The sequence below is a fragment of the Equus quagga genome, unplaced genomic scaffold, assembly GCF_021613505.1.
Source record: "Equus quagga isolate Etosha38 unplaced genomic scaffold, UCLA_HA_Equagga_1.0 146_RagTag, whole genome shotgun sequence".
In the NCBI taxonomy this organism is placed as follows: domain Eukaryota; kingdom Metazoa; phylum Chordata; class Mammalia; order Perissodactyla; family Equidae; genus Equus; species Equus quagga.
The window spans coordinates 10476079-10496295 of NW_025796728.1; the positions used below are offsets into that span (position 1 = coordinate 10476079).

General features: G+C 37.9%; 1 protein-coding gene across 2 annotated transcripts in view; it reads left to right on the forward strand.

Moving 5' to 3' along the window:
- LOC124232940 (replication factor C subunit 1) overlaps positions 1 to 20217 on the forward strand; it is an 80940-nt gene that overhangs the window by 51098 nt on the left and 9625 nt on the right. The window contains exons 11-21 of one of the 2 annotated variants that reach the window (XM_046649885.1): positions 5755 to 5934; positions 7082 to 7186; positions 10879 to 11278; positions 12908 to 13020; positions 14386 to 14500; positions 15803 to 15894; positions 16087 to 16224; positions 16365 to 16460; positions 16582 to 16680; positions 18328 to 18482; positions 18609 to 18726. In XM_046649885.1, the coding sequence (XP_046505841.1) occupies positions 5755 to 5934; positions 7082 to 7186; positions 10879 to 11278; positions 12908 to 13020; positions 14386 to 14500; positions 15803 to 15894; positions 16087 to 16224; positions 16365 to 16460; positions 16582 to 16680; positions 18328 to 18482; positions 18609 to 18726 (1611 nt within the window). The remainder of the gene's footprint in view (positions 1 to 5754; positions 5935 to 7081; positions 7187 to 10878; positions 11279 to 12907; positions 13021 to 14385; positions 14501 to 15802; positions 15895 to 16086; positions 16225 to 16364; positions 16461 to 16581; positions 16681 to 18327; positions 18483 to 18608; positions 18727 to 20217) is intronic. The other variant, XM_046649886.1, reaches the window with a different exon arrangement.

Below are 20217 nucleotides of genomic sequence, written 5' to 3' on the forward strand. Positions count from 1 at the left end.
ATAATTACTTAGGAGGGGAAGAGCAAAGGGTCTAAATCAGTATAGGCCAAGTAAGTAAGAGACCACCAGAGAATAGACTATATTATACACGAGATTCTAAATACAAACTTCAGGGTAGATACTAAACTAAAAAACAGAACAGAGTCACGAAACATAAATAAGGAAAAATCTAAGAAACCCAGCATAAGAAATTGCAGTATTAAATGGGTAGGCGAAAGCACACAGGAAAAGAAATGCAGGAAAACAAGATAATGAGCAACAGATTGACAGCATTAAGTCCATATGCATCAATAATCACTCTCAATGTAAACGGATTGAACTCTCCAATAAAAAGACACAGAGTGGCAAAATGGATTAAAGAACAAGATCCAACAATTTGTTGCCTCCAGGAAACACACCTCAGCCCCAAGGACAAACACAGGCTCACAGTGAAGGGGTGGAGGACAATACTTCAAGCCAATAGCAAGCAAAAAAAGGCAGGTGTTGCAATTCTTATATTAAAGTGGATTTCAAAATAAGACAGGTAAAGAGAGACACAGAGGCACAATATATAATGATGAAAGGGACACTTCATCAGGAAGATATAAAGCTTATAAGTATCTATGCACCCAACACAGGAGCACCAAGATTCATAAAGCAACTATTAACGGACCTAAAGGAAGATGTTAAAAACAACACAATAATAGTAGGGGACCTCAACACCCCACTCACATCAATTGACGGATCATCCAGACAGAAAATCAACAAGGAAATAGTGGAGCTAAACGAAAAACTAAAACAATTGGACTTAATAGACATATATAGATCACTTCACCCTAAAACAGCTGAATACACATTCTTCTCAAGTGCACATGGAACATTCTCAAGGATAGACCATATGTTGGGAAACAAGGCAAGCCTCTACAAATTTAAAAAAATTGCAATAATAACAAGCATCTTCTCTGATCATGATGCTATAGGGCTAGAAATTAATTACAAGAAAAAAACTGAGAAAGGCACAAAGATGTGGAGACTAAACAACACACTACTGAACAAGCAATGGATCATTGAAGAAATTAAAGAAGAAATCAAAAAATACCTGGAAACAAATGAAAATGATAACATGCCATACCAACTCATATGGGATACAGCAAAAGCTGTATTAAGAGGAAAATTCATCACAATACAGGCACATCTTAACAAACAAGAAAAATCCCAAATAAGCAGTCTTAAACTACACCTAACTGAACTAGAGAAAAAAGAACAAATAAAGCTCGAAGTCAGCAGAAGGAGAGAAATAATAAAAATCAGAGCAGAAATAAATACTATTGAAACGAAAAAGGCAGTAGAAAGGATCAATGAAACAAAGAGCTGGTTTTTTGAGAAGATAAATAAAATTGACAAACCCCTAGCCAGACTTACAAAGAAAAAAAGGGAGAAAGCTCAAATAAACAAAATCAGAAATGAGCGAGGAGAAATAACAACAGACTCTGCAGAAATACAACGGCTTGTAAGAGAATACTACGAAAAACTATATGCTAACAGAATGGATAACCTAGAGGAAGTGGATAAATTCTTAGACTCCTGCAATCTCCCAAAGCTCACTCAAGAAGAGGCAGGCAATTTGAACAGACCAATCACAAGGAAAGAGATTGAAGCAGCAATCAAAAACATCCCAAAGATTAAAACCCCAGGACCAGATGGCTTTCCTGGGGAATTCTACCAAACTTTCAGAGAGGATTTAGTACCTATCCTTTTCAAGCTGTTCCAAAAAATTAGGGAAGATGGAACACTTTGTAACACATTCTATGAGGCCAACATCACGCTGATACCAAAGCCTGACAAGGACACCACGAAAAAAGAGAACTGCAGGCCAATATCACTGATGAACATACATGCAAAAATTCTAAACAAAATTTTGGCAACCAGAATTCAGCAATTCATCAAAAGGATCATACATCATGATCAGGTGGGATTCATACCAGGGAGACAGGGATGGTTCAACATCCGCAAATCAATCAACGTGATACACCACATCAACAAACTGAGGAATAAAAACCACATGATCATCTCAGTAGATGCAGAGAAGGCATTTGACAAGATCCAACAGCCATTTATGATAAAAACTCTGAACAAAATGGGCATAGAAGGAAACTACCTCAACATAGTAAAGGCCATATATGACAAACCCATAGCCGCCAACATACTCATTGGGCAAAAACTGAACACCATCCCCCTGAAAACAGGAATGAGACAAGGATACCCTCTATCACCACTCTTATTTAATATAGTACTGGAGGTCCTGGCCAGAGCAATCAGGCAAGAAAAAGGAATAAAAGGAATCCAAATAGGGAGGGAAGAAGTGAAACTCTCGCTGTTTGCAGACGACATGATCTTATATATAGAAAACCCCAAAGAATCCATTGGAAAACTCTTAGAAGTAATCAACAACTACAGCAAAGTTGCAGGGTACAAAATCAATTTGCATAAATCAGGAGCATTTGTAAACTCTAATAACGAACTAACAGAAAAAGAACTCAAGAACACAATACCATTCACAATCACAACAAAAAGAATGAAATACCTCGGGGTAAATTTAACTAAGGAAGTGAAGGACCTATATAATGAAAATTACAAGGCCTTTCTGAGAGAATTGGATGACGACATAAGGAGATGGAAGGACATTCCATGTACATGGATTGGAAGAATAAACATAGTTAAAATGTCCGTTCTACCTAAAGCAATCTACAGATTCAACGCCATCCCAATCAGAATCCCAATGACATTCCTTACAGAATTAGAACAAAGAATCCTAAAATTCATATGGGGCAACAAAAGACCCTGAATTTCTAAAACAATCCTGAGAAAAAAGAACAAAATGGGAGACATCACAATCCCTGACTTCAAAACATACTACAATGCTACAGTAATCAAAACAGCATGGTCCTGGTACAAAAACAGGTGCACAGATCAATGGAACAGAATTGAAAGCCCAGAAATAAAACCACACATCTACGGACAGCTAATCTTCGACAAAGGGGCCGAGGGCATACAATGGAGAAAAGAAAGTCTTTTCAACAAATGGTGCTGGGAAAACTGGAAAGCCACATGTAAAAGAATGAAAATTGACCATTCTTTTTCACCATTCACCAAAATGAACTCAAAATGGATCAAAGACCTAAAGCTGAGACCTGAAACCATAAGATTTCTAGAAGAAAATATAGGCAGTACACTCTTTGACATCAGTATTAAAAGCATCTTTTCAGACACCATGTCTTCTCAGACAAGGGAAACAATAGAAAGAATAAACAAATGGGACTTCATCAGACTAAAGACCTTCTTCAAGGCAAAGGAAAACAGGATTGGAACAAAAAAACAGCGCACTAACTGGGAAAAAATATTTGCAAGTCATATATCTGAGAAAGGCTTAATATCCATATATATAAAGAACTCACACAACTCAACAACAAAAAATCAACCTGATCAAAAAATGGGCAGGAGACATGAACAGACATTTCTTCACAGAAGATATACGGATGGCCAAGAGGCACCTGAAAAGATGCTCATCATCGCTGATCATCAGGGAAATGCAAATCAAAACTACACTAAGATATCACCTTACACCCATTAGAATGACAAAAATAACTAAAACTGATAGTAACAAATGTTGGAGAGGTTGTGGAGAAAAAGGAACCCTCATACACTGCTGGTGGGAATGCAAACGGCTGCAGCCACTATGGAAAACAGTATGGAGATTCCTCAAAAAATTAAAAATAGAACTGCCATACGATCCAGCCATCCCACTACTGGGTATTTATCCAAAGAGCTTGAAGTCAGCAATTCCAAAAGTCCTGTGTACCCCAATGTTCATTGCAGCATTATTTACAATAGTCAAGACATGGAAGCAACCTAAGTGCCCATCAACAGACGACTGGATAAAGAAGATGTGGTACATATATACAATGGAATACTACTCAGCTGCAAAAGAGAACAAAATCATTCCATTTGCAATAACGTGGATGGACCTTGAAGGAATTATGTTAAATGAAATAAGCCAGCTAGAGAAGGATAATCTGTGTATGACTCCACTCATATGAGGAATTTCAAAATGTGGACTAAGAGAACAGTTTAGTGGATACCAGGGGAAAGGTGGGGTGGGGGGTGGGCACAAAGGGTGAAGTGGTGCACCTACAACACGAATGACAAACATTAATGTACAACTGAAATTTCACAAGATTGTAACCTATCATTAACTCAATAAAAAAAAAAAATGGGCAGAGGATATGAACAGACATTTTCCAAGGAAGATATACAGATGGCCAACAGACACATGAAACGATGCTCAACATCACTAATTATTAGGGAAATGCAAATCAAAACTGTAATGAGGTATCACCTCACATGGGTGAGAATGGCTATAATTACCAAGACAAAAAACAAATGTTGGAGAGGATGTGGAGAAAAGGGAACCCCCATACACTGCTGGTGGGAATGCAAACTGGTGCAGCCATTGTGGAAAACAGTATGGATATTTCTCAAAAAATTAAAAATAGAAATACCATACGATCCAGCTATCCTACTACTGAGTATTTATCCAAAGAACTTGAAATCAATGATCCAAAGAGATTTATACACCTGTATGTTCATTGCAGCATTATTCACAATAGCCAAGATGTGGAAGCAACCCAAGTGCCCATCTATAGATGAATGGATAAAGAAGATGTGGTATATATATATACAATGGAATACTACTCAGCCATAAAAAAGACAAAATCATCCCATTTGTAACAACATGGATGGACCTTGAGGGTATGATGTTAAGCGAAATAAGCCAGACAGAGAAAGACAAATTCTGCGTGATCTCACTCAAATATGGAAGATGACAAATACATGGATAAAGAGAGCAGATTAGTGGTTACCAAAGGGGGAGGGGGTTGAGGGGTTGGGCAAAAGGGGTAAAGGGGTACATGTGTATGGTGATGGATAAAAGTTAGACTACTAGGGGTGAGCATGATGAACTGTAGTCAGGAGTTGATAAACAATTATATAGGCCTGAAATATCACAATGTTATAAACCATCGTAATCCCAATGAAATTAATTGGGGGGAAAAAAAGATAAACTTGCCAAGCCTATTATGCCTAGCAGCTCTGACAGGCAAATGTGAAATTCGCTTGAATAAACAGCAAGAGGATCTGTTTGGGGTCTTCCTAATGAAAAATAAAAAAATTAAAAAAGTGTTTAGCCATACACAGTTCCAGTTAAGATGCAGTGTCTCCTGCATCCAGCTCTCTTTGGCCAGTGTCTTTTGTGTTATCAAGTTATCTTTCCAAGCAAGAGATAGATGATCTGGCCTTTAAATTGCTTGCAGGGTAGGAGCTCAAACTTATTTAGCTTTTTCAGAGTTGAAACTTTCTTTTTTTAATAATAGCAAGGAATTCTGCAGGTAGATTTCATCTGGTTGTTTTGTACAAGTTAACTAGTAGTTTCAACGAGTATAGTGTGAATGGATCACTTTAATATGCTTTGCTAACTGTTGGATGTATATTTTTCATTGCTGGTTTCTATAAGTTTATTAAATGTTAGCCTATATAAGAATTTCTCAAGATTTAACTTCAGGTTCTGCTTATTTGCTGTGAATTTTCTGCAAATTCTTCATGCTCAGATTATTTATGATGTCAAATGAGAAAAATCATCTTCCTGCAGTTTTGATGCCAAATATTTCTTTGGAAAGCTACCATGTAATTTCATCTCTGCTTGAACATGTTGATTTTTAGGGAGCTGAAAATTGCTTGGAAGGCCTTATATTTGTAATCACAGGAGTGCTGGAGTCCATTGAACGAGATGAGGCCAAGTCTCTAATTGAGCGTTATGGGGGAAAAGTAACAGGAAATGTTAGCAAGAAAACAAACTACCTTGTCATGGGTCGTGATAGTGGACAGTCCAAGAGTGATAAGGTGGGTATTGCTTTGTTCTCAACACAGTGAAATAGCCTCCTTGCTTTGGCAGGCTCTTGATGTGACCATTTGTAGTAATACCCTTTACACAGAGTTAAGTGAAGAAAAAAATGGAGAAGTCATTTCTTCCCTACATCATTCCTATTCCACAGAAGTGTTGTTGGCTTTGACGCCAGGATTTTGGTTTTTGCGTTGAAGGCACAGTTCCTGTTTACTTGATTTTCTTAGTGTAGTATCCTGATTTGAATCTTTTTTTGAAGATAGAAGCAAATGCAGTTTTCTTTTTCTTCTAGTTCTAAGTATTCCTACGTATGCCACTGTAGACTCCATCTTAAGTTTTTTTAATTGGAAACTCTTTTTATTGGAAGGTCTGTCAGGTAGGATTGTGTTTAGCTCCAAGTAACAGAATACCTGCCTAACTGTGGTTTTGACGAATAGCTATTTTTCCTTACTTAGCAAGAATTCCAGAGGTAGGCAGTTGCTGGGGGGATGCTCACTAAGGTAGCTAGGCTAGTTCCCTCCTCCACCTCTGTCATCCTTATTGTGTTAGCTTTAGTCTTCACGCATGTTGCCTTGTGTTGCAAGTTAGCCGCAGCTCTAGGCATTCAAGGCAGGAAAAAGGGAGCAGTGGCAAGATGTCATACTAGGTGTGACTGCCCTTAGAAGAGTTCTCCCGGAAACACCTCTTGTAGAATTCCGCTTAAGTCCCAGTAGCCACAGCTGTCATATGGCCATTCAGAGCTATAAGGGAGGTTGGGGAGGATGAGGACTTTTCTCATTGCTTTAGGCCAATCATAATCTACCACTTGGAGATGGACACATTGGAGTTTTGTTAGCAGGGCAGGAGGTGGGGGGGAAATGTCTGCCAGACGAGTCAATCCTGGGAGACGGCGTGAAGAGTTGGACTTAGGCCCTAGTGGCTTTGCGCTTTCTAGGGTAGTGGGAAACCCACCATCCTTAGGAGTTGTATCTGTCATTTTCTTTCTTTTTAATGCTACTTTCTTATGAATATGGTTTTAAAAATAATCTAATGTTATCTAATTTACAAATATGGTTTTTCACCTTCTAACAGGTCCTAGAATCATATATATTTTTACAGAAAGTAATAGTTAGGATGCGGTTTTAATGATTTGCATTGTAATAATAGGCAGCAGCCTTGGGGACAAAAATTATTGATGAAGATGGCCTATTGAATCTCATTCGAACTATGCCAGGCAAGAAGTCCAAGTATGAGATAGCACTTGAAGCCGAGGTTTGTATAAAATGAACTTGATTTTTAAAATTTATTTATTTATTTTAAAATTTTTAAGTTTTTTATTGAGTTAATGATAGGTTACAATCTTGTGAAATTTGAGTTGTACATTATTGTCTGTCAGTCGTGTTGTAGGTGCACCACTTCACCCTTTGTGCCCACCCCCCAGCCCCCCTTTCCCCTGGTAGCCACTAATCTGTTCTCTTTGTCTACATTTTTAAATTCCTCATATGAGTGGAGTCATACAGAGATTGTCCTTCTCTATCTGGCTTATTTCACTTAACATAATTCCTTCAAGGTCCATCCATGTCGTTACAAATGGAATGATTTTGTTCTTTTTTATGGCTGAGAAGTATTACATTGTGTATATATACCACATCTTCTTTATCCAGTCATCTGTTGATGGGCGCTTAGGTTGCTTCCATGTCTTGGCTATTGTAAATAATGCTGCACTGAGCATTGGGGGGCATGGGACTTTTGGAATTGCTGACTTCAAGCTCTTTGGATAGATACCCAGTAGTGGGATGGCTGGATCGAATGGTAGTTCTATTTTTAATTTTTTGAGGAATCTCCATACTGTTTTCCATAGTGGCTGCACCCGTTTGCATTCCCACCAGCAGTGTATGAGGGTTCCTTTTTCTCCACAACCTCTCCAACATTTGTTACTATCAGTTTTAGTTATTTTTGTCATTCTAATGGGTGTAAGGTGATATCTTAGTGTAGTTTTGATGTGTATTTCCCTGATGATCAGCGATGATGAGCATCTTTTCATGTGCCTCTTGGCCATCCGTATATCTTCTTTGGAGAAATGTCTGTTTATGTCTCTTGCCCATTTTTTGATCGGGTTGTTTGATTTTTTGTTGTTGAGTTGTGTGAGTTCTTTATATATATGGATATTAAGCCTTTCTCAGATATATGACTTGCAAATATTTTTTCCCAGTTAGTGCGCTGTTTTTTTGTTCCAATCCTGTTTTCCTTTGCCTTGAAGAAGGTCTTTAGTCTGATGAAGTCCCATTTGTTTATTCTTTCTATTGTTTCCCTTGTCTGAGAAGACATGGTGTCTGAAAAGATGCTTTTAATACTGATGTCAAAGAGTGTACTGCCTATATTTTCTTCTAGAAATCTTATGGTTTCAGGTCTCAGCTTTAGGTCTTTGATCCATTTTGAGTTCATTTTGGTGAATGGTGAAAAAGAATGGTCAATTTTCATTCTTTTACATGTGGCTTTCCAGTTTTCCCAGCACCATTTGTTGAAAAGACTTTCTTTTCTCCATTGTATGCCCTCGGCCCCTTTGTCGAAGATTAGCTGTCCGTAGATGTGTGGTTTTATTTCTGGGCTTTCAATTCTGTTCCATTGATCTGTGCACCTGTTTTTGTACCAGGACCATGCTGTTTTGATTACTGTAGCATTGTAGTATGTTTTGAAGTCAGGATTGTGATGCCTGCAGCTGTGTTCTTCTTTCTCAGGATTGCTTTAGCAATTCAGGGGTCTTTTGTTGCCCCATATGAATTTTAGTGAACTTGATTTTTTTAAGCTGCTCTATAACCATTTTCCTGTTTCAGAGAGACATTTCTTGGGTGAGTCCAGGCCTGTTGGTTAAAAGATTAACTTCCCCTTCTACCGCAAATGAACTTCTTTATTTTCTTTTGAGCAGGTAGACTCTGCTTCAGAATGTCTTCTCTGGTGTATTTCCTCACCTTTCTCAAGGGAATATGGGGAGCGAGAACAGTATTGCACTTACCACATATACTTATTAAACTTTCTTTGTTTTTCATATTCTTATAATGACTTTGTTTAAGAATTCTTTATTGTTTAAGAATTCTTTAAAGGGTATGTTGTAGGTATTAGCATGATAGATTCACTTTCAATTAGAACTGTGTTAGGACTTGTTTAGTTGTAGCAGAAACCTAGCCCATTTTAGTTGTAGCAAAACAGGAAAAATGTTGGCTCACATACTGAACGATGGGCAGGGTGGGTCTGGTGTTGGAACCACTGGATTGGACCTTTCAGTTTCTGTCTCTCTGCTTCTCCTAGCCTCCTTCATTCCCACTATGTACAGATTTTTTCCATGTGCAGGACACAGGGGTGCCAGCAGCCCAAGTTTAATGTCCCCAGCTCTGTCACCCAAGTGATGAGGTGGTCTTCCTATTTATTCCAGAATAATTGAAAAGCCTCTGGGAATGATTTGGATTGGCCCGTCACCCAGTGTCCCCTAATGTAACAACTTATCCAACCATAATACAGTTATCAAAACCAGGAAATTAACATTGATACCATATTGTTAATTAAACTGCATGTGTTATTCAGACTTCACATTTTCCTCCTGTTGTCTTTTTTCTGTTCTAGGATCTCACATTAGCATCCTGCATTTAGTTGTTGTTCCTTAGTCTCCTCCAATCTGTGACGATTCCTCAGTCTTTTCTTGTCTTTTTATGACCTTGACACTTTTGATGAGTACTGGTCAGTTTTGTAGAATGTCTCTCAATTTGGGTTTGTTTGATGTTTTCTTATGATTAGATCGAGGCTATGCATTTTTGGCAAGAATACCACAGAAATGATAGTATGTTCTTAGTGCTTCATAGCAGATGTACATGATGTTGATATGTCTTTTTGTTGGTGATGTTAACCTTGATTACTTGGTTAAGACAAGTCTGCTGGGTTTCCCCACTAATAAAGTGATTATTTTTCCCTTTATAATTGATAAATATCTTGGGGAGATGCTTTAAGAGTATGCTAATTTCTTGTTTCTCCTCAAACATTCACCCACGACTTTTAGCATCCACTCACTGGTAAAGAGGCACTAGTATATATATATATTTTTAATTGAGATATTAGTCATACACCACAAAATTCACCCTTTTCAAGTGTGTAAGTCTGTGGTTTCTAGTATATTCACAAGATCTTGCAACCATCACCACTATCTAATTCCAGAACATTTTCACCACCCCCTAAAGAAAGCCTGTACCCATTAGCAGTCACTCCTCATACCCACACCCTGTCAGCCACTAGTCTACTTTCTGTGTCTATGGATTTGCCTATTCTGAGCATTTTATTTAAAGGAATCATGCAATATGTGGCCTTTTGTGTCTGGGTTCTTTCACTTAGCATAGTGTTTCAAGGTTCACCTGCATTGAAGCATGTATCAGTACTGCACTCCTATTCACTGCTGATGTATATTCCACCATGTGGATATACCACATTTTGTTTATTCATTCATCAGTTGATGGACATTTGGGTTGTTTCCATTTTTTGGCTATAATAAAATAGATAATATATATGTGTATATATAGGCAATATAATGCTGCTATGAATATTTTTGTACAAGTTTTTGTGGAGGCATTAACTTCTATAACTAGTTAGAAAACTGAAACAAAAATCTCTTAAGCCTTCACCCCTTATTTCAAACTGAGATCGAATTACTTATTATTTTTAAAAAACTAGTATGCTTTCACTTTTAAAAATTGCATTTGGGTGCTTTTCAGTGTGTTTGTTGCTAATGTTTATAAAGTTAATTTTTATGAAGTTTGGAAGGTGATGATTTCCGTGAACAGCAGGGTCCATGGTGGAAAGATAAACCCAGGTTAGGTAGCTCTCTTGGGAATCTCAGATTGTCCTTTAGAGTACATTTAGCAGTATAGAAATTCTGTATATCTCATCAGGTTTCTTTTTTCCTCACTTTTCGAACTTTTAAGATGAAGAAAGACAAGTCCAAATTGGAGAGAACACCCCAAAAAACTGGCCAAGGAAAAAGAAAAATTAGTCCAACTAAGAAGGAATCAGAATCCAAAAAGAGCAAACTGACTCCCAAAAGGGACAGCTCTGTGAAGTCAATAAAAAAGGAGACAAGTGTGTTTCGGAGAGGCCTGGACTTCAAGGAGCAGGTGGCCGAGGAGACAAATGGTGACAGCCAGGCTAGAAATTTGGCTGGTGACAGCAGTGAAAACAAGGTGGAAAATTTGCTCTGGGTGGATAAATATAAGCCAGTCTCGCTCAAGACCATAATTGGACAGCAAGGTGACCAGAGCTGTGCCAACAAACTCCTCCGCTGGCTCCAAAACTGGCACAAGAGTCCATCAGAAGAGAAGAAACACGGTGATTTTATAGCTGCTTTTATTTTTGTGTCTGTCACCCTGTTCAGTTGCGCCTCTGTGAGGAAGAATAATACTTGGTTCAGTCATCTCTCAGCAAGCATTTATTGAGAGCCTGCTCTGAGCCTAGGTGCTGTACTAGACCCCAGAGGTACTGTTGTCGACAAAACACAGTCCCTTTCAATTTGGTCACAGTCAGTGGGGGAGACATATGAACTAGTAATTAAAATGTATTGTGCTAAGTACTCTTATAGGGGTTAGTATAGGGTGCTACGGGGATGGAGGTCTGTGGTCAGAGATGTGTGCTCCCATCCCCGGAGGAAAGGATATCTCAGTTAAGACTTGGAAACTAAGTAGGAGTTACCTGGGTGAAGTGGGGAAGTGAGAATACATGAACCAAGGTCTGAGGACATGCGAAAGCAAGACTGCTTGAGAGTGCCAGAGAGCCTCGGGGGAAAGGTGCAAGTGGAAAGCTGAGGCCGCTTACAGGGTAGGCAGCCTAAAAGTCCCAGGAGCGTGTTTGCTTTTGGTAGGCCTGATGGCCCTGAGCTTCTCTAGTTTCTATGCTTGTTCACCATGTATTTGTAATGGAAAATGAACAGTCACAATTATGTTTTATGTCCAAAGTTTTGTTTAAACTAAAGTTTTGATCACAAATGTTAGTGTTGTTTTCTTGAGCTTCAACTGCAGCCCTGGGGAATATTGTGTAAGAAATAAGAAGGCAAAATTTCGTGAGCATCACAGTGAATTCCCAAAGTGATGAGTGGGTTATTAATATCTAGGTTTTTGCTAGACATTGGCCGACAGTGCCAATTTATTTATAGCAGATAATTGTAATGATACAGGGTTAAATTTAAGTTGACTCCTTTTCTCTTTCCAAAACCACGTAAAATCTACCTTAAAAGAGGGGATAAGTGCTTTTTGTACCTGGAGAAGACTTTTTAAGGCTTCAGGCGAGGTATAGTTCCTGTTCCCATGTCTGCAGTGGGTTTAATCATCTCTCAGTCATTGTGTACGCCCCAAGCACCCCGCGTGTGCCAGGCATCATGTGATGAGGGGAGGGAGAATGCTCTAGAGTTGAGCTGTGCGAGATAGTTGCACACATAACATCTTCCATCATTCTTTCTTTGTGAGATCATGTAACTGATTATGCTTGTTAACATTTATTGAGGCATGCCAGACTCTCCTACGCATTCTTCCTTCTAGCACTTTCCTCCTCACAGTAGCCCAACTGGGCACATTACTGTTGCTACCCTCATTTTACAAAGGAGGAAACCAGAGGGGTTAAGTCACTTCTGAAGTTCTCCCAGCTGGTGAGTGGTGGAGTTAGGACAGCTGGAGTTAGGATCAGAGCCTAGGTAGTCTGCTCCATGGCCTGTGCTTTTGTAGGAAAGTAGATTCATAAAATTGTTGTTTCAAATCAGTTTTAAAGTTGATGAGTTTTAGTTTTTTATTTTGGAGGGAGGTGAGATAGAATTTTACTCATTGCTCTGGAAACTATACTTTGTAGAAAACATTCTGCAAATTTAGAACTAAACTGGAGGACTGCTCTCAATGCTAAGTTTATGCACAATTATTCCTGAATTTCTATTAGGTGATATAGGTTAACGCTCTGTAACTTCTTTTTTCCTAGCAGCCAAGTTTGGTAAATTTGCTGGCAAAGATGATGGCTCTAGTTTTAAAGCAGCTTTGCTCTCAGGCCCTCCAGGTGTTGGCAAAACAACCACAGCCTCTCTGGTTTGTCAGGTGGGTGTTCTGTTATAGTGCAGTTGGAAAGGTAACCTGGGAGTGGACATGTGTAGGAGATATACACGTGTGTGTGCATGTATATGGTATGTATATTTTAACCTGTTGTATATATACTTTTCTGCAGTCAGACCTTTAGAATTTGCTTTGGTTTTTGGGATATTTGTCATTTTCATCCTTCTTTACATATTGGTATTATAATTGTAGGTAATATTTACCCGTCTACTAGGCAATGTGCTAAGCCCTTGGGTGCATTATTTTATAGATAATATAAATGTGTCTTATATACCCTTATAGATACAAATATCTTATATACCCTTGTAAGAATTCTGTGTACTGAATATATGTTCTGTTACCATCCTCGTGTGAGAAAGGAAGCTGGCTTAGAGAGGAGGTTTGGTGGCACAGGATGAACCCACATAGTCCAGCCCTTCACCACTGTGGGATCCTGCCTTTGCTTGTGTTATCTCTACAGCTGCCGTCTCTCTAGACAGTGAGAGGACAAGGCACTAGAGCCAACCAGAGTTTGTGTATATCAGAATGATACGAAATGATATGTGAAATGGTATCAGAATGAGAAAATGAGGGATTTTAAACTTAGTTTAAATTTATTGCTGGATTTCCGAACCCTCTGTCCCGTAAACTGGTGGTTTCCCTTGGTCTTTGTTATGTGAACCGTAGCATACATTTTTAGCAGGTTTAAGAACTATATATTTTCTACTCTATTTATAAACATTAAAAAACCCCAAAGAAATATTTTTTTCTAGTCCCTGCAATTGTGAACATGACTCTTTTCTTCCTTTATTATCATTACTTTTTTTGGGAATTAAGTGATCGATATAATGATCAATTTTGGGAAGTGAATCAAAATAAGTTGATTTTTCACAATTTGAGAAGAAGATTGTATGTTGGGATAGTTTGACAAGGAATGATTCAACTTTATAATTTATCTTGAAGAGTCAAGGATTACTTTTTAGTATCTTATAGATTAATTCTATCTCTGATATTAAAATCTTGGGATGGTTATATTCTTTTTAGGACTTTAAGAAGCAAACTTTCGTTTTGAACAACAAACCTCAGAATTACTTATTCAAGTATATTCTTCCAGATTGGTCTTAATCAGCTGAGGTCTTAAGACCAAACTTGTGTGTGTTGTATTTAGGTGCATCATATTTTAGAAATCTCTAAATATTGTGAGGCATGTTATAGTTAATCTCATTGTCTGTTAGTATCATACTTTATCTTTTTACCCATGGTTTCTTATGTGATTTTTCTACCTTGTTTCTTCCTTAATTGCTCTGTTTTTTTGGGGGAGAAGTTAATAATTTGCATTGCGATGGTAATGGTTTCCAATATTTTGATTAGGAATTGGGATATAGCTACGTGGAACTGAATGCAAGTGACACTCGGAGTAAGAACAGTTTGAAGGAGATTGTTGCTGAATCACTGAATAACACCAGCATCAAAGGCTTTTATTCAAGTATGTGGGGGTTTGAACTGCTTTCTTTGGTTACATAAGAAAAACAAGTTCATGTCAGTGTTCAGTAACCACTCTGTTCCTGAGCACTGCTGTGTGCCAGGCACCCTGCTGAATCCTGGGGCTGATGAGGTAATAAGAAAAGCCCCTGATGTAACTCATAGGACAGTAGTTACCTCTTTTTTAGGTCTTAGAGGTTTCTGAGAATGTGATAAAAATGTTTATGTCCACATATTTACACGTTTTGCATAGGATTTTAGAGTATTCACAGGTGAATCCTGTGAAGAGGGAAAGAAAATAAATAAGTGTAATACAATGTGATGAAGGAGGTGATAGAAGCCTGTAGATAAAAAAGTGATTCTGTTTGGGGTACTGGGGAACACTACCAGAAAAGGGTGACATTTGTTCGAAGGCCTTGAAGAATGAGAAAGAATGATTTGTGGGTAGAAGAGTTATTTCAGGCAAAGATAGTAAAGGAGGAGAAAAGATACTGTGAAAGAGCTGCTGTGTTTCAGGTTGTAGCTAGTGGTCTGGCATGGCCAGTTTATGGGGAAAATAAGAGCCCAAGTTACAGACTAAATAGTGCATATTTAGAACCTGTGATACATTGCATGGTCACCTGAATTCTGGGTACTCTCAGCAGTAGAAAATAATTGTTAAAAAGAATTTGCTCGGGAAACGTCACTTTTATATGTGGCTGGTGGGAGTGTAAATTGGTGCAACTCTGGAGAGCAATCTGGCAGTATTTTTCCAAGTTACCCTTTAAGCCAGAAATTCCAGTTGCTGGAATTTAGCAGTTGTTATATTTGTGCATATGCAAAATGACATATATATAAGGATATTCATTTAGTATCATTTATAATAGCAAGAGATTGGAAGCATCTTCATATTTTATCAATAGATAATGTTAATTATATGTGTAGAATGGAATATTAAATAGCCTTAAAAAATGAGGTGTTCTGTGTCTGCAGATAAGAAACAAATCACCAAATATATTAAATGATAAAACCAAGGTGTATATTTTTATGCACGTTTTTAATATGTATAGAATATCTTTTAAAGGATATAAATGAGATTGTTCACATTGTTTGCCTCTGGAGAAGAAAACTGGGTACCCTAGGGGCAGAGGTGGGAGGGAGAGTTCCTCTTCACTGCATACTCTTGTGCCTTTTAAATTTTGTACCATGGACCTATATTATGTTTGAAATGTGTTACAAATTTTTTTATAAAAAATTGTTCAAATAAGTCTGTGAACAATTGTTATTTTGTTTTTATCCCATCCTGTTGCTTCTCAACATGGATCAGGTGGATTAGCTCATTCAGGAAGCATGAAGCATGCTCTCCTCATGGATGAAGTAGACGGCATGGCAGGCAATGAAGACAGAGGAGGAATTCAGGTAAGGAAAGCGGTTTTACTGTTGATTTTTAGGTTTTTTTAAAAAAAATATTTAAAGGCCTAATTATCATGCTGTGATATTTATAACAATTAAGGCATGTTGCTAAGGAAGTTTTTAAAACCTAAAATATATACGTTGTGTGGTATTTTGTTGTTTTTAAAAATATTTTTCTGTTGCAAATTTGCTTTTCAGGAATTAATTGGCCTTATAAAACATACAAAAATTCCCATCATTTGTATGTGCAATGATAGAAATCATCCCAAGATCCGTTCTTTGATTCATTATTGTTTTGATCTTCGTTTTCAAAGACCTCGCGTTGAACAGATTAAGGTATGATGATTGGAATTTTTTATCCCTCATGCTATCCTATTTTTGGGTCCGTTTTTAAAAGTACTTGATAAATATTTAAAAAATATCTGATTATATGAATTAAAAAAAAATCACTGAAGATTCTCCTTTGTCAATTTTAGGGTGCTATGATGTCTATTGCATTTAAAGAGGGTTTAAAGATCCCCCCTCCAGCTATGAATGAAATAATTTTGGGAGCCAATCAAGATATCAGACAGGTAAATTAAATATATATTACATATATTTGATCATTCTTTTGAATTAATGCCTTGAACCTTTGGGAAGGGGGAGTGGCAGTATTTTCCCATCTTGAGAGTGTCTTATTTGTAATTCTTTTAGGTTTTACACAATCTGAGTATGTGGTGTGCACGAAGTAAGGCACTAACCTATGACCAGGCCAAGGCTGATTCTCATAGAGCCAAAAAGGATATCAAACTGGTAAAATAAGTTTACATTTCTTAATTACTTTCTCAAGTCAAAGCACTTCTTGTTCTGTTGGTATTAACTTAATAGGAATAGTTATTATAGTTCCTTGACGCACCTCCAGAACCTACAAATATTTATAGTAAGAGATATAGACAGCTGTTAAAAGAGTTTCTAGGGGCCAGCCCTGTGGCCGAGTGGTTAAGTTCGCGCGCTCCGCTGCAGGCGGCCCAGTGTTTCGTTGGTTTGAATCCTGGGCGCGGACATGGCACTGCTCATCAAGCCACGCTGAGGTGGCGTCCCACATGCCACAACTAGAAGGACCCACAACTAAGAACATACAACTATGTACGGGGGCCTTTGGGGAGAAAAAGGAAAAAAATAAAAAAATCTTTAAAAAAAAAAAAAAGAGTTTCTAGTTCAAATGAGTTTTTCCTCAAGGACCGTCAATATGTATTGTAAATTTTGAGAGAGGAAAGTTTTAAATTATACTCATGCTTCAATAGTTATAAAATGGCCTTTCCAGAGTTCCTTATGTATGGATTTCATGTTTTGAATGGTTTCGGAACTGTTCACATTATTCTGTTACAAATAGTTCATAGTTTAATGACCTCTCTGAAACTGAAGGTCTGTATCAATTATCTTTCTGTTCTATTTCACCTAATCACTAGTCAGAGTTTATTACTACAGTTAAAGCAATGATTAAAAAGTGTTTCCCCCACCCCTCCCTCTTTTTTTTTTTAATTAATAAACTTTAGAGCAGTTTTAGGTCCACAGCAAAATTGAGCAGACAGTACAGAGATTTCTCATATCTCTTGATCTCATATCTCAGATCTCTCACATCTCTTGTCCCCAGACTCCTATAACCACCCCCACTATCAACATCCCCCACCACAGTGGTACATTTGTTACAATTGATGAACCTACATTGACACATGATTATTACCCAAAGTCCGTAATTTACATTAGAGTTTGCTTTTGGTGTTTGTGCATTCTGTGGGTTTTGACAAATGTTTCATGGCACCTATCCCTCACTGTAGTATCATACAGAGTACATTCACTGCCCTAAAATACCTCTGTGCTTCACCTGTTCATCTGTTCCTTCTCCCAACCCTTGGCGCCCTTTACTCTTCTTACTGTTTCTGTAGTTTCACCTTTTTCAGAATGTAATATAGTTGGAATCATACAGTATGTGGCCTTTTCAGATTGGCTTCCTTCACTTAATGATATGCGTTCAAGGTTTCTCCATATCTTTCCATGGCTTGATAGCTTATACTGCTTTAGTGCTGAATAATATTCCAGTGTCTGGATGTACCACAGTTTATCCATTCGCATATTGAAGGACATCTTGATTGCTTCCAAGTTTTGGCAGTTAATGAATAAAACTGCTTTAATATCCATATGTAGGTTTTTGTGTGTATATAAGTTTTCAGTTCATTTGGGTAAATAGCAAGGAGCAAAACTGCTGAATTACTGGTATGGTAAGAGTATATTTAGTTTTGTAAGAAACTACCAATCTGTTTTTCAAAGTGACAGTACCATTTTGTGTTCCTACCAGCAGTGAATGAGAGTTCCTCTTGCTCCACATCTTTGCCAGCATTTGATGATGTCAGTGTTTTGGATATTGGCCATTCTACTAGGTCTGTCCCTGTTTCTTTTAAGGGCCCATTTGATGTTGCCCGGAAAGTGTTTGCAGCTGGAGAGGAGACTGCTCATATGTCACTTATGGACAAATCAGATCTCTTTTTTCATGATTATTCAATAGCACCCCTCTTTGTCCAGGAGAACTACATACACGTGAAGCCTGTAGCTGCAGGGTGAGTGTTCAGAGCTAGTGAGGGGTTAGAATTAGTACCCTCCCAGCACTGTGAAGGCCAAATATCTGGGAGGGAGGGATGTGGGGTGTGGACAGTGGTGTAATCCAGACTGGTTTATCCCTGCAGGGGTGACATGAAAAAGCACTTGATGCTTTTAAGCAGAGCGGCAGATAGCATATGTGATGGTGACTTGGTGGACCGTCAGATTCGGAGTAAGCAAAACTGGAGTCTTCTGCCCACACAGGTAAGCCCAGGGCTCTCCTTAAAGAGCAGACTCTGCTTTAGTTAAAGAGAGCAAAATAGCTTTTAGCTTCTGTAATTATTTGAAATACTAGATAAACATTATGGCTCTTACGGCAAAAATACAGTCTGTTATACATGAAAACACTCTGTGGTCACTATTGTCTATTTCTAAATCTAGCCTTATTTTTCAGTGTTTCAGAATGTTTTTATATAAATGGACATATGGAAATAGGAATGTTAGCTTTTGGTCATGAGTAAGATGTGAGTCAAAAATGTCATTTGCTCTGTTCTTTTGTTCTTTGAAGAAGATTAGCCCTGAGCTAACATCCACTGCCAATTGTCCTCTTTTTGCTGAGGGAGACTGGCCCTGAGCTAACATCCATGCCCATCTCCCTCTATTTTATATGTGGGATGCCTGCCACAGCATGGCTTGATAAGTGGTGTGTAAGTCGGTGCCTGGGATCTGAACCAGGGAACCCCAGGCCACAGAAGTGGAGTGCATGAACTTAACCACTACACCACTGGGCTGGCCCTTCATTTGCTGTTTTACCTTAAGAATCCATTTCTTCTTTATTATGCTTGGCTCTCCCAGAAGGTAACTAAGTAGCTCCTCCTTGAAGAAATGCAGCCAGGGCAGGTCAGCAGCCACTTTTTCGAGTGAATTCTGATTTTCTTCTTTCTTGCTAAAGAGGCAGCTTTATACTGGGTACTTTCTTTAGGTTGATGTCTTTTGCTCAAAACAGAGTTTTTCAAACTTTCATAATTGAGTGTTATCTGTTCTTGAATTTTGTATATTTATACAGTATTAATGGATTGAGTAATAAGCAAGGGACTTCTGGAAGGCCTACTCTTCTCTTAATTCTATACACATATAGTCTGACAACAAAAAACAAAGACTCATTCTGAATATAAAGATCCTTTCTCTTATGTTTTAAAAGTATTTTTTTAACCTAATAATTGTACCTTTGAGAATTTATCCTAAATAAATAATTTTAAACACAGGAAAAACTTACTAATGTACAAAAATATTCCCTAAAACTTTAGTTCTGATAGCAAAAAATTGGAGAAAATCTGCATGTCCAGCAATAGGAGAATGATTAATTACAGTATATCCTCTTGATGGAACATTATGCAGTCTTTAAAATTATTTATAAAGATTATCTAATATGAAAAAATGCTTATGAGAGAATATTATTAGAATAAAGCAAGATACAAAATTTGTGTATAATTCCAACCTTTAAAAAAGTAAAAACCCTGGATATAGAAGATATTCAAGGATACCTTTTTCTTTTTTTATTTTTGCTGAGGAATATTTGCCCTGAGCTAATGTCTGCTGCCAATCTTCCTCTTTTCGTATGTGAGCTGCCACTACAGCATGACCACTAACAGACGAGTAGTGTAGGTCTGTGCCTGGGAACCAAACCTGGGACTCTGAAGCAGAGAGCACTGAACTTAACCACTAGGCCACTGGGGTTGGCCTATAAGGATACGT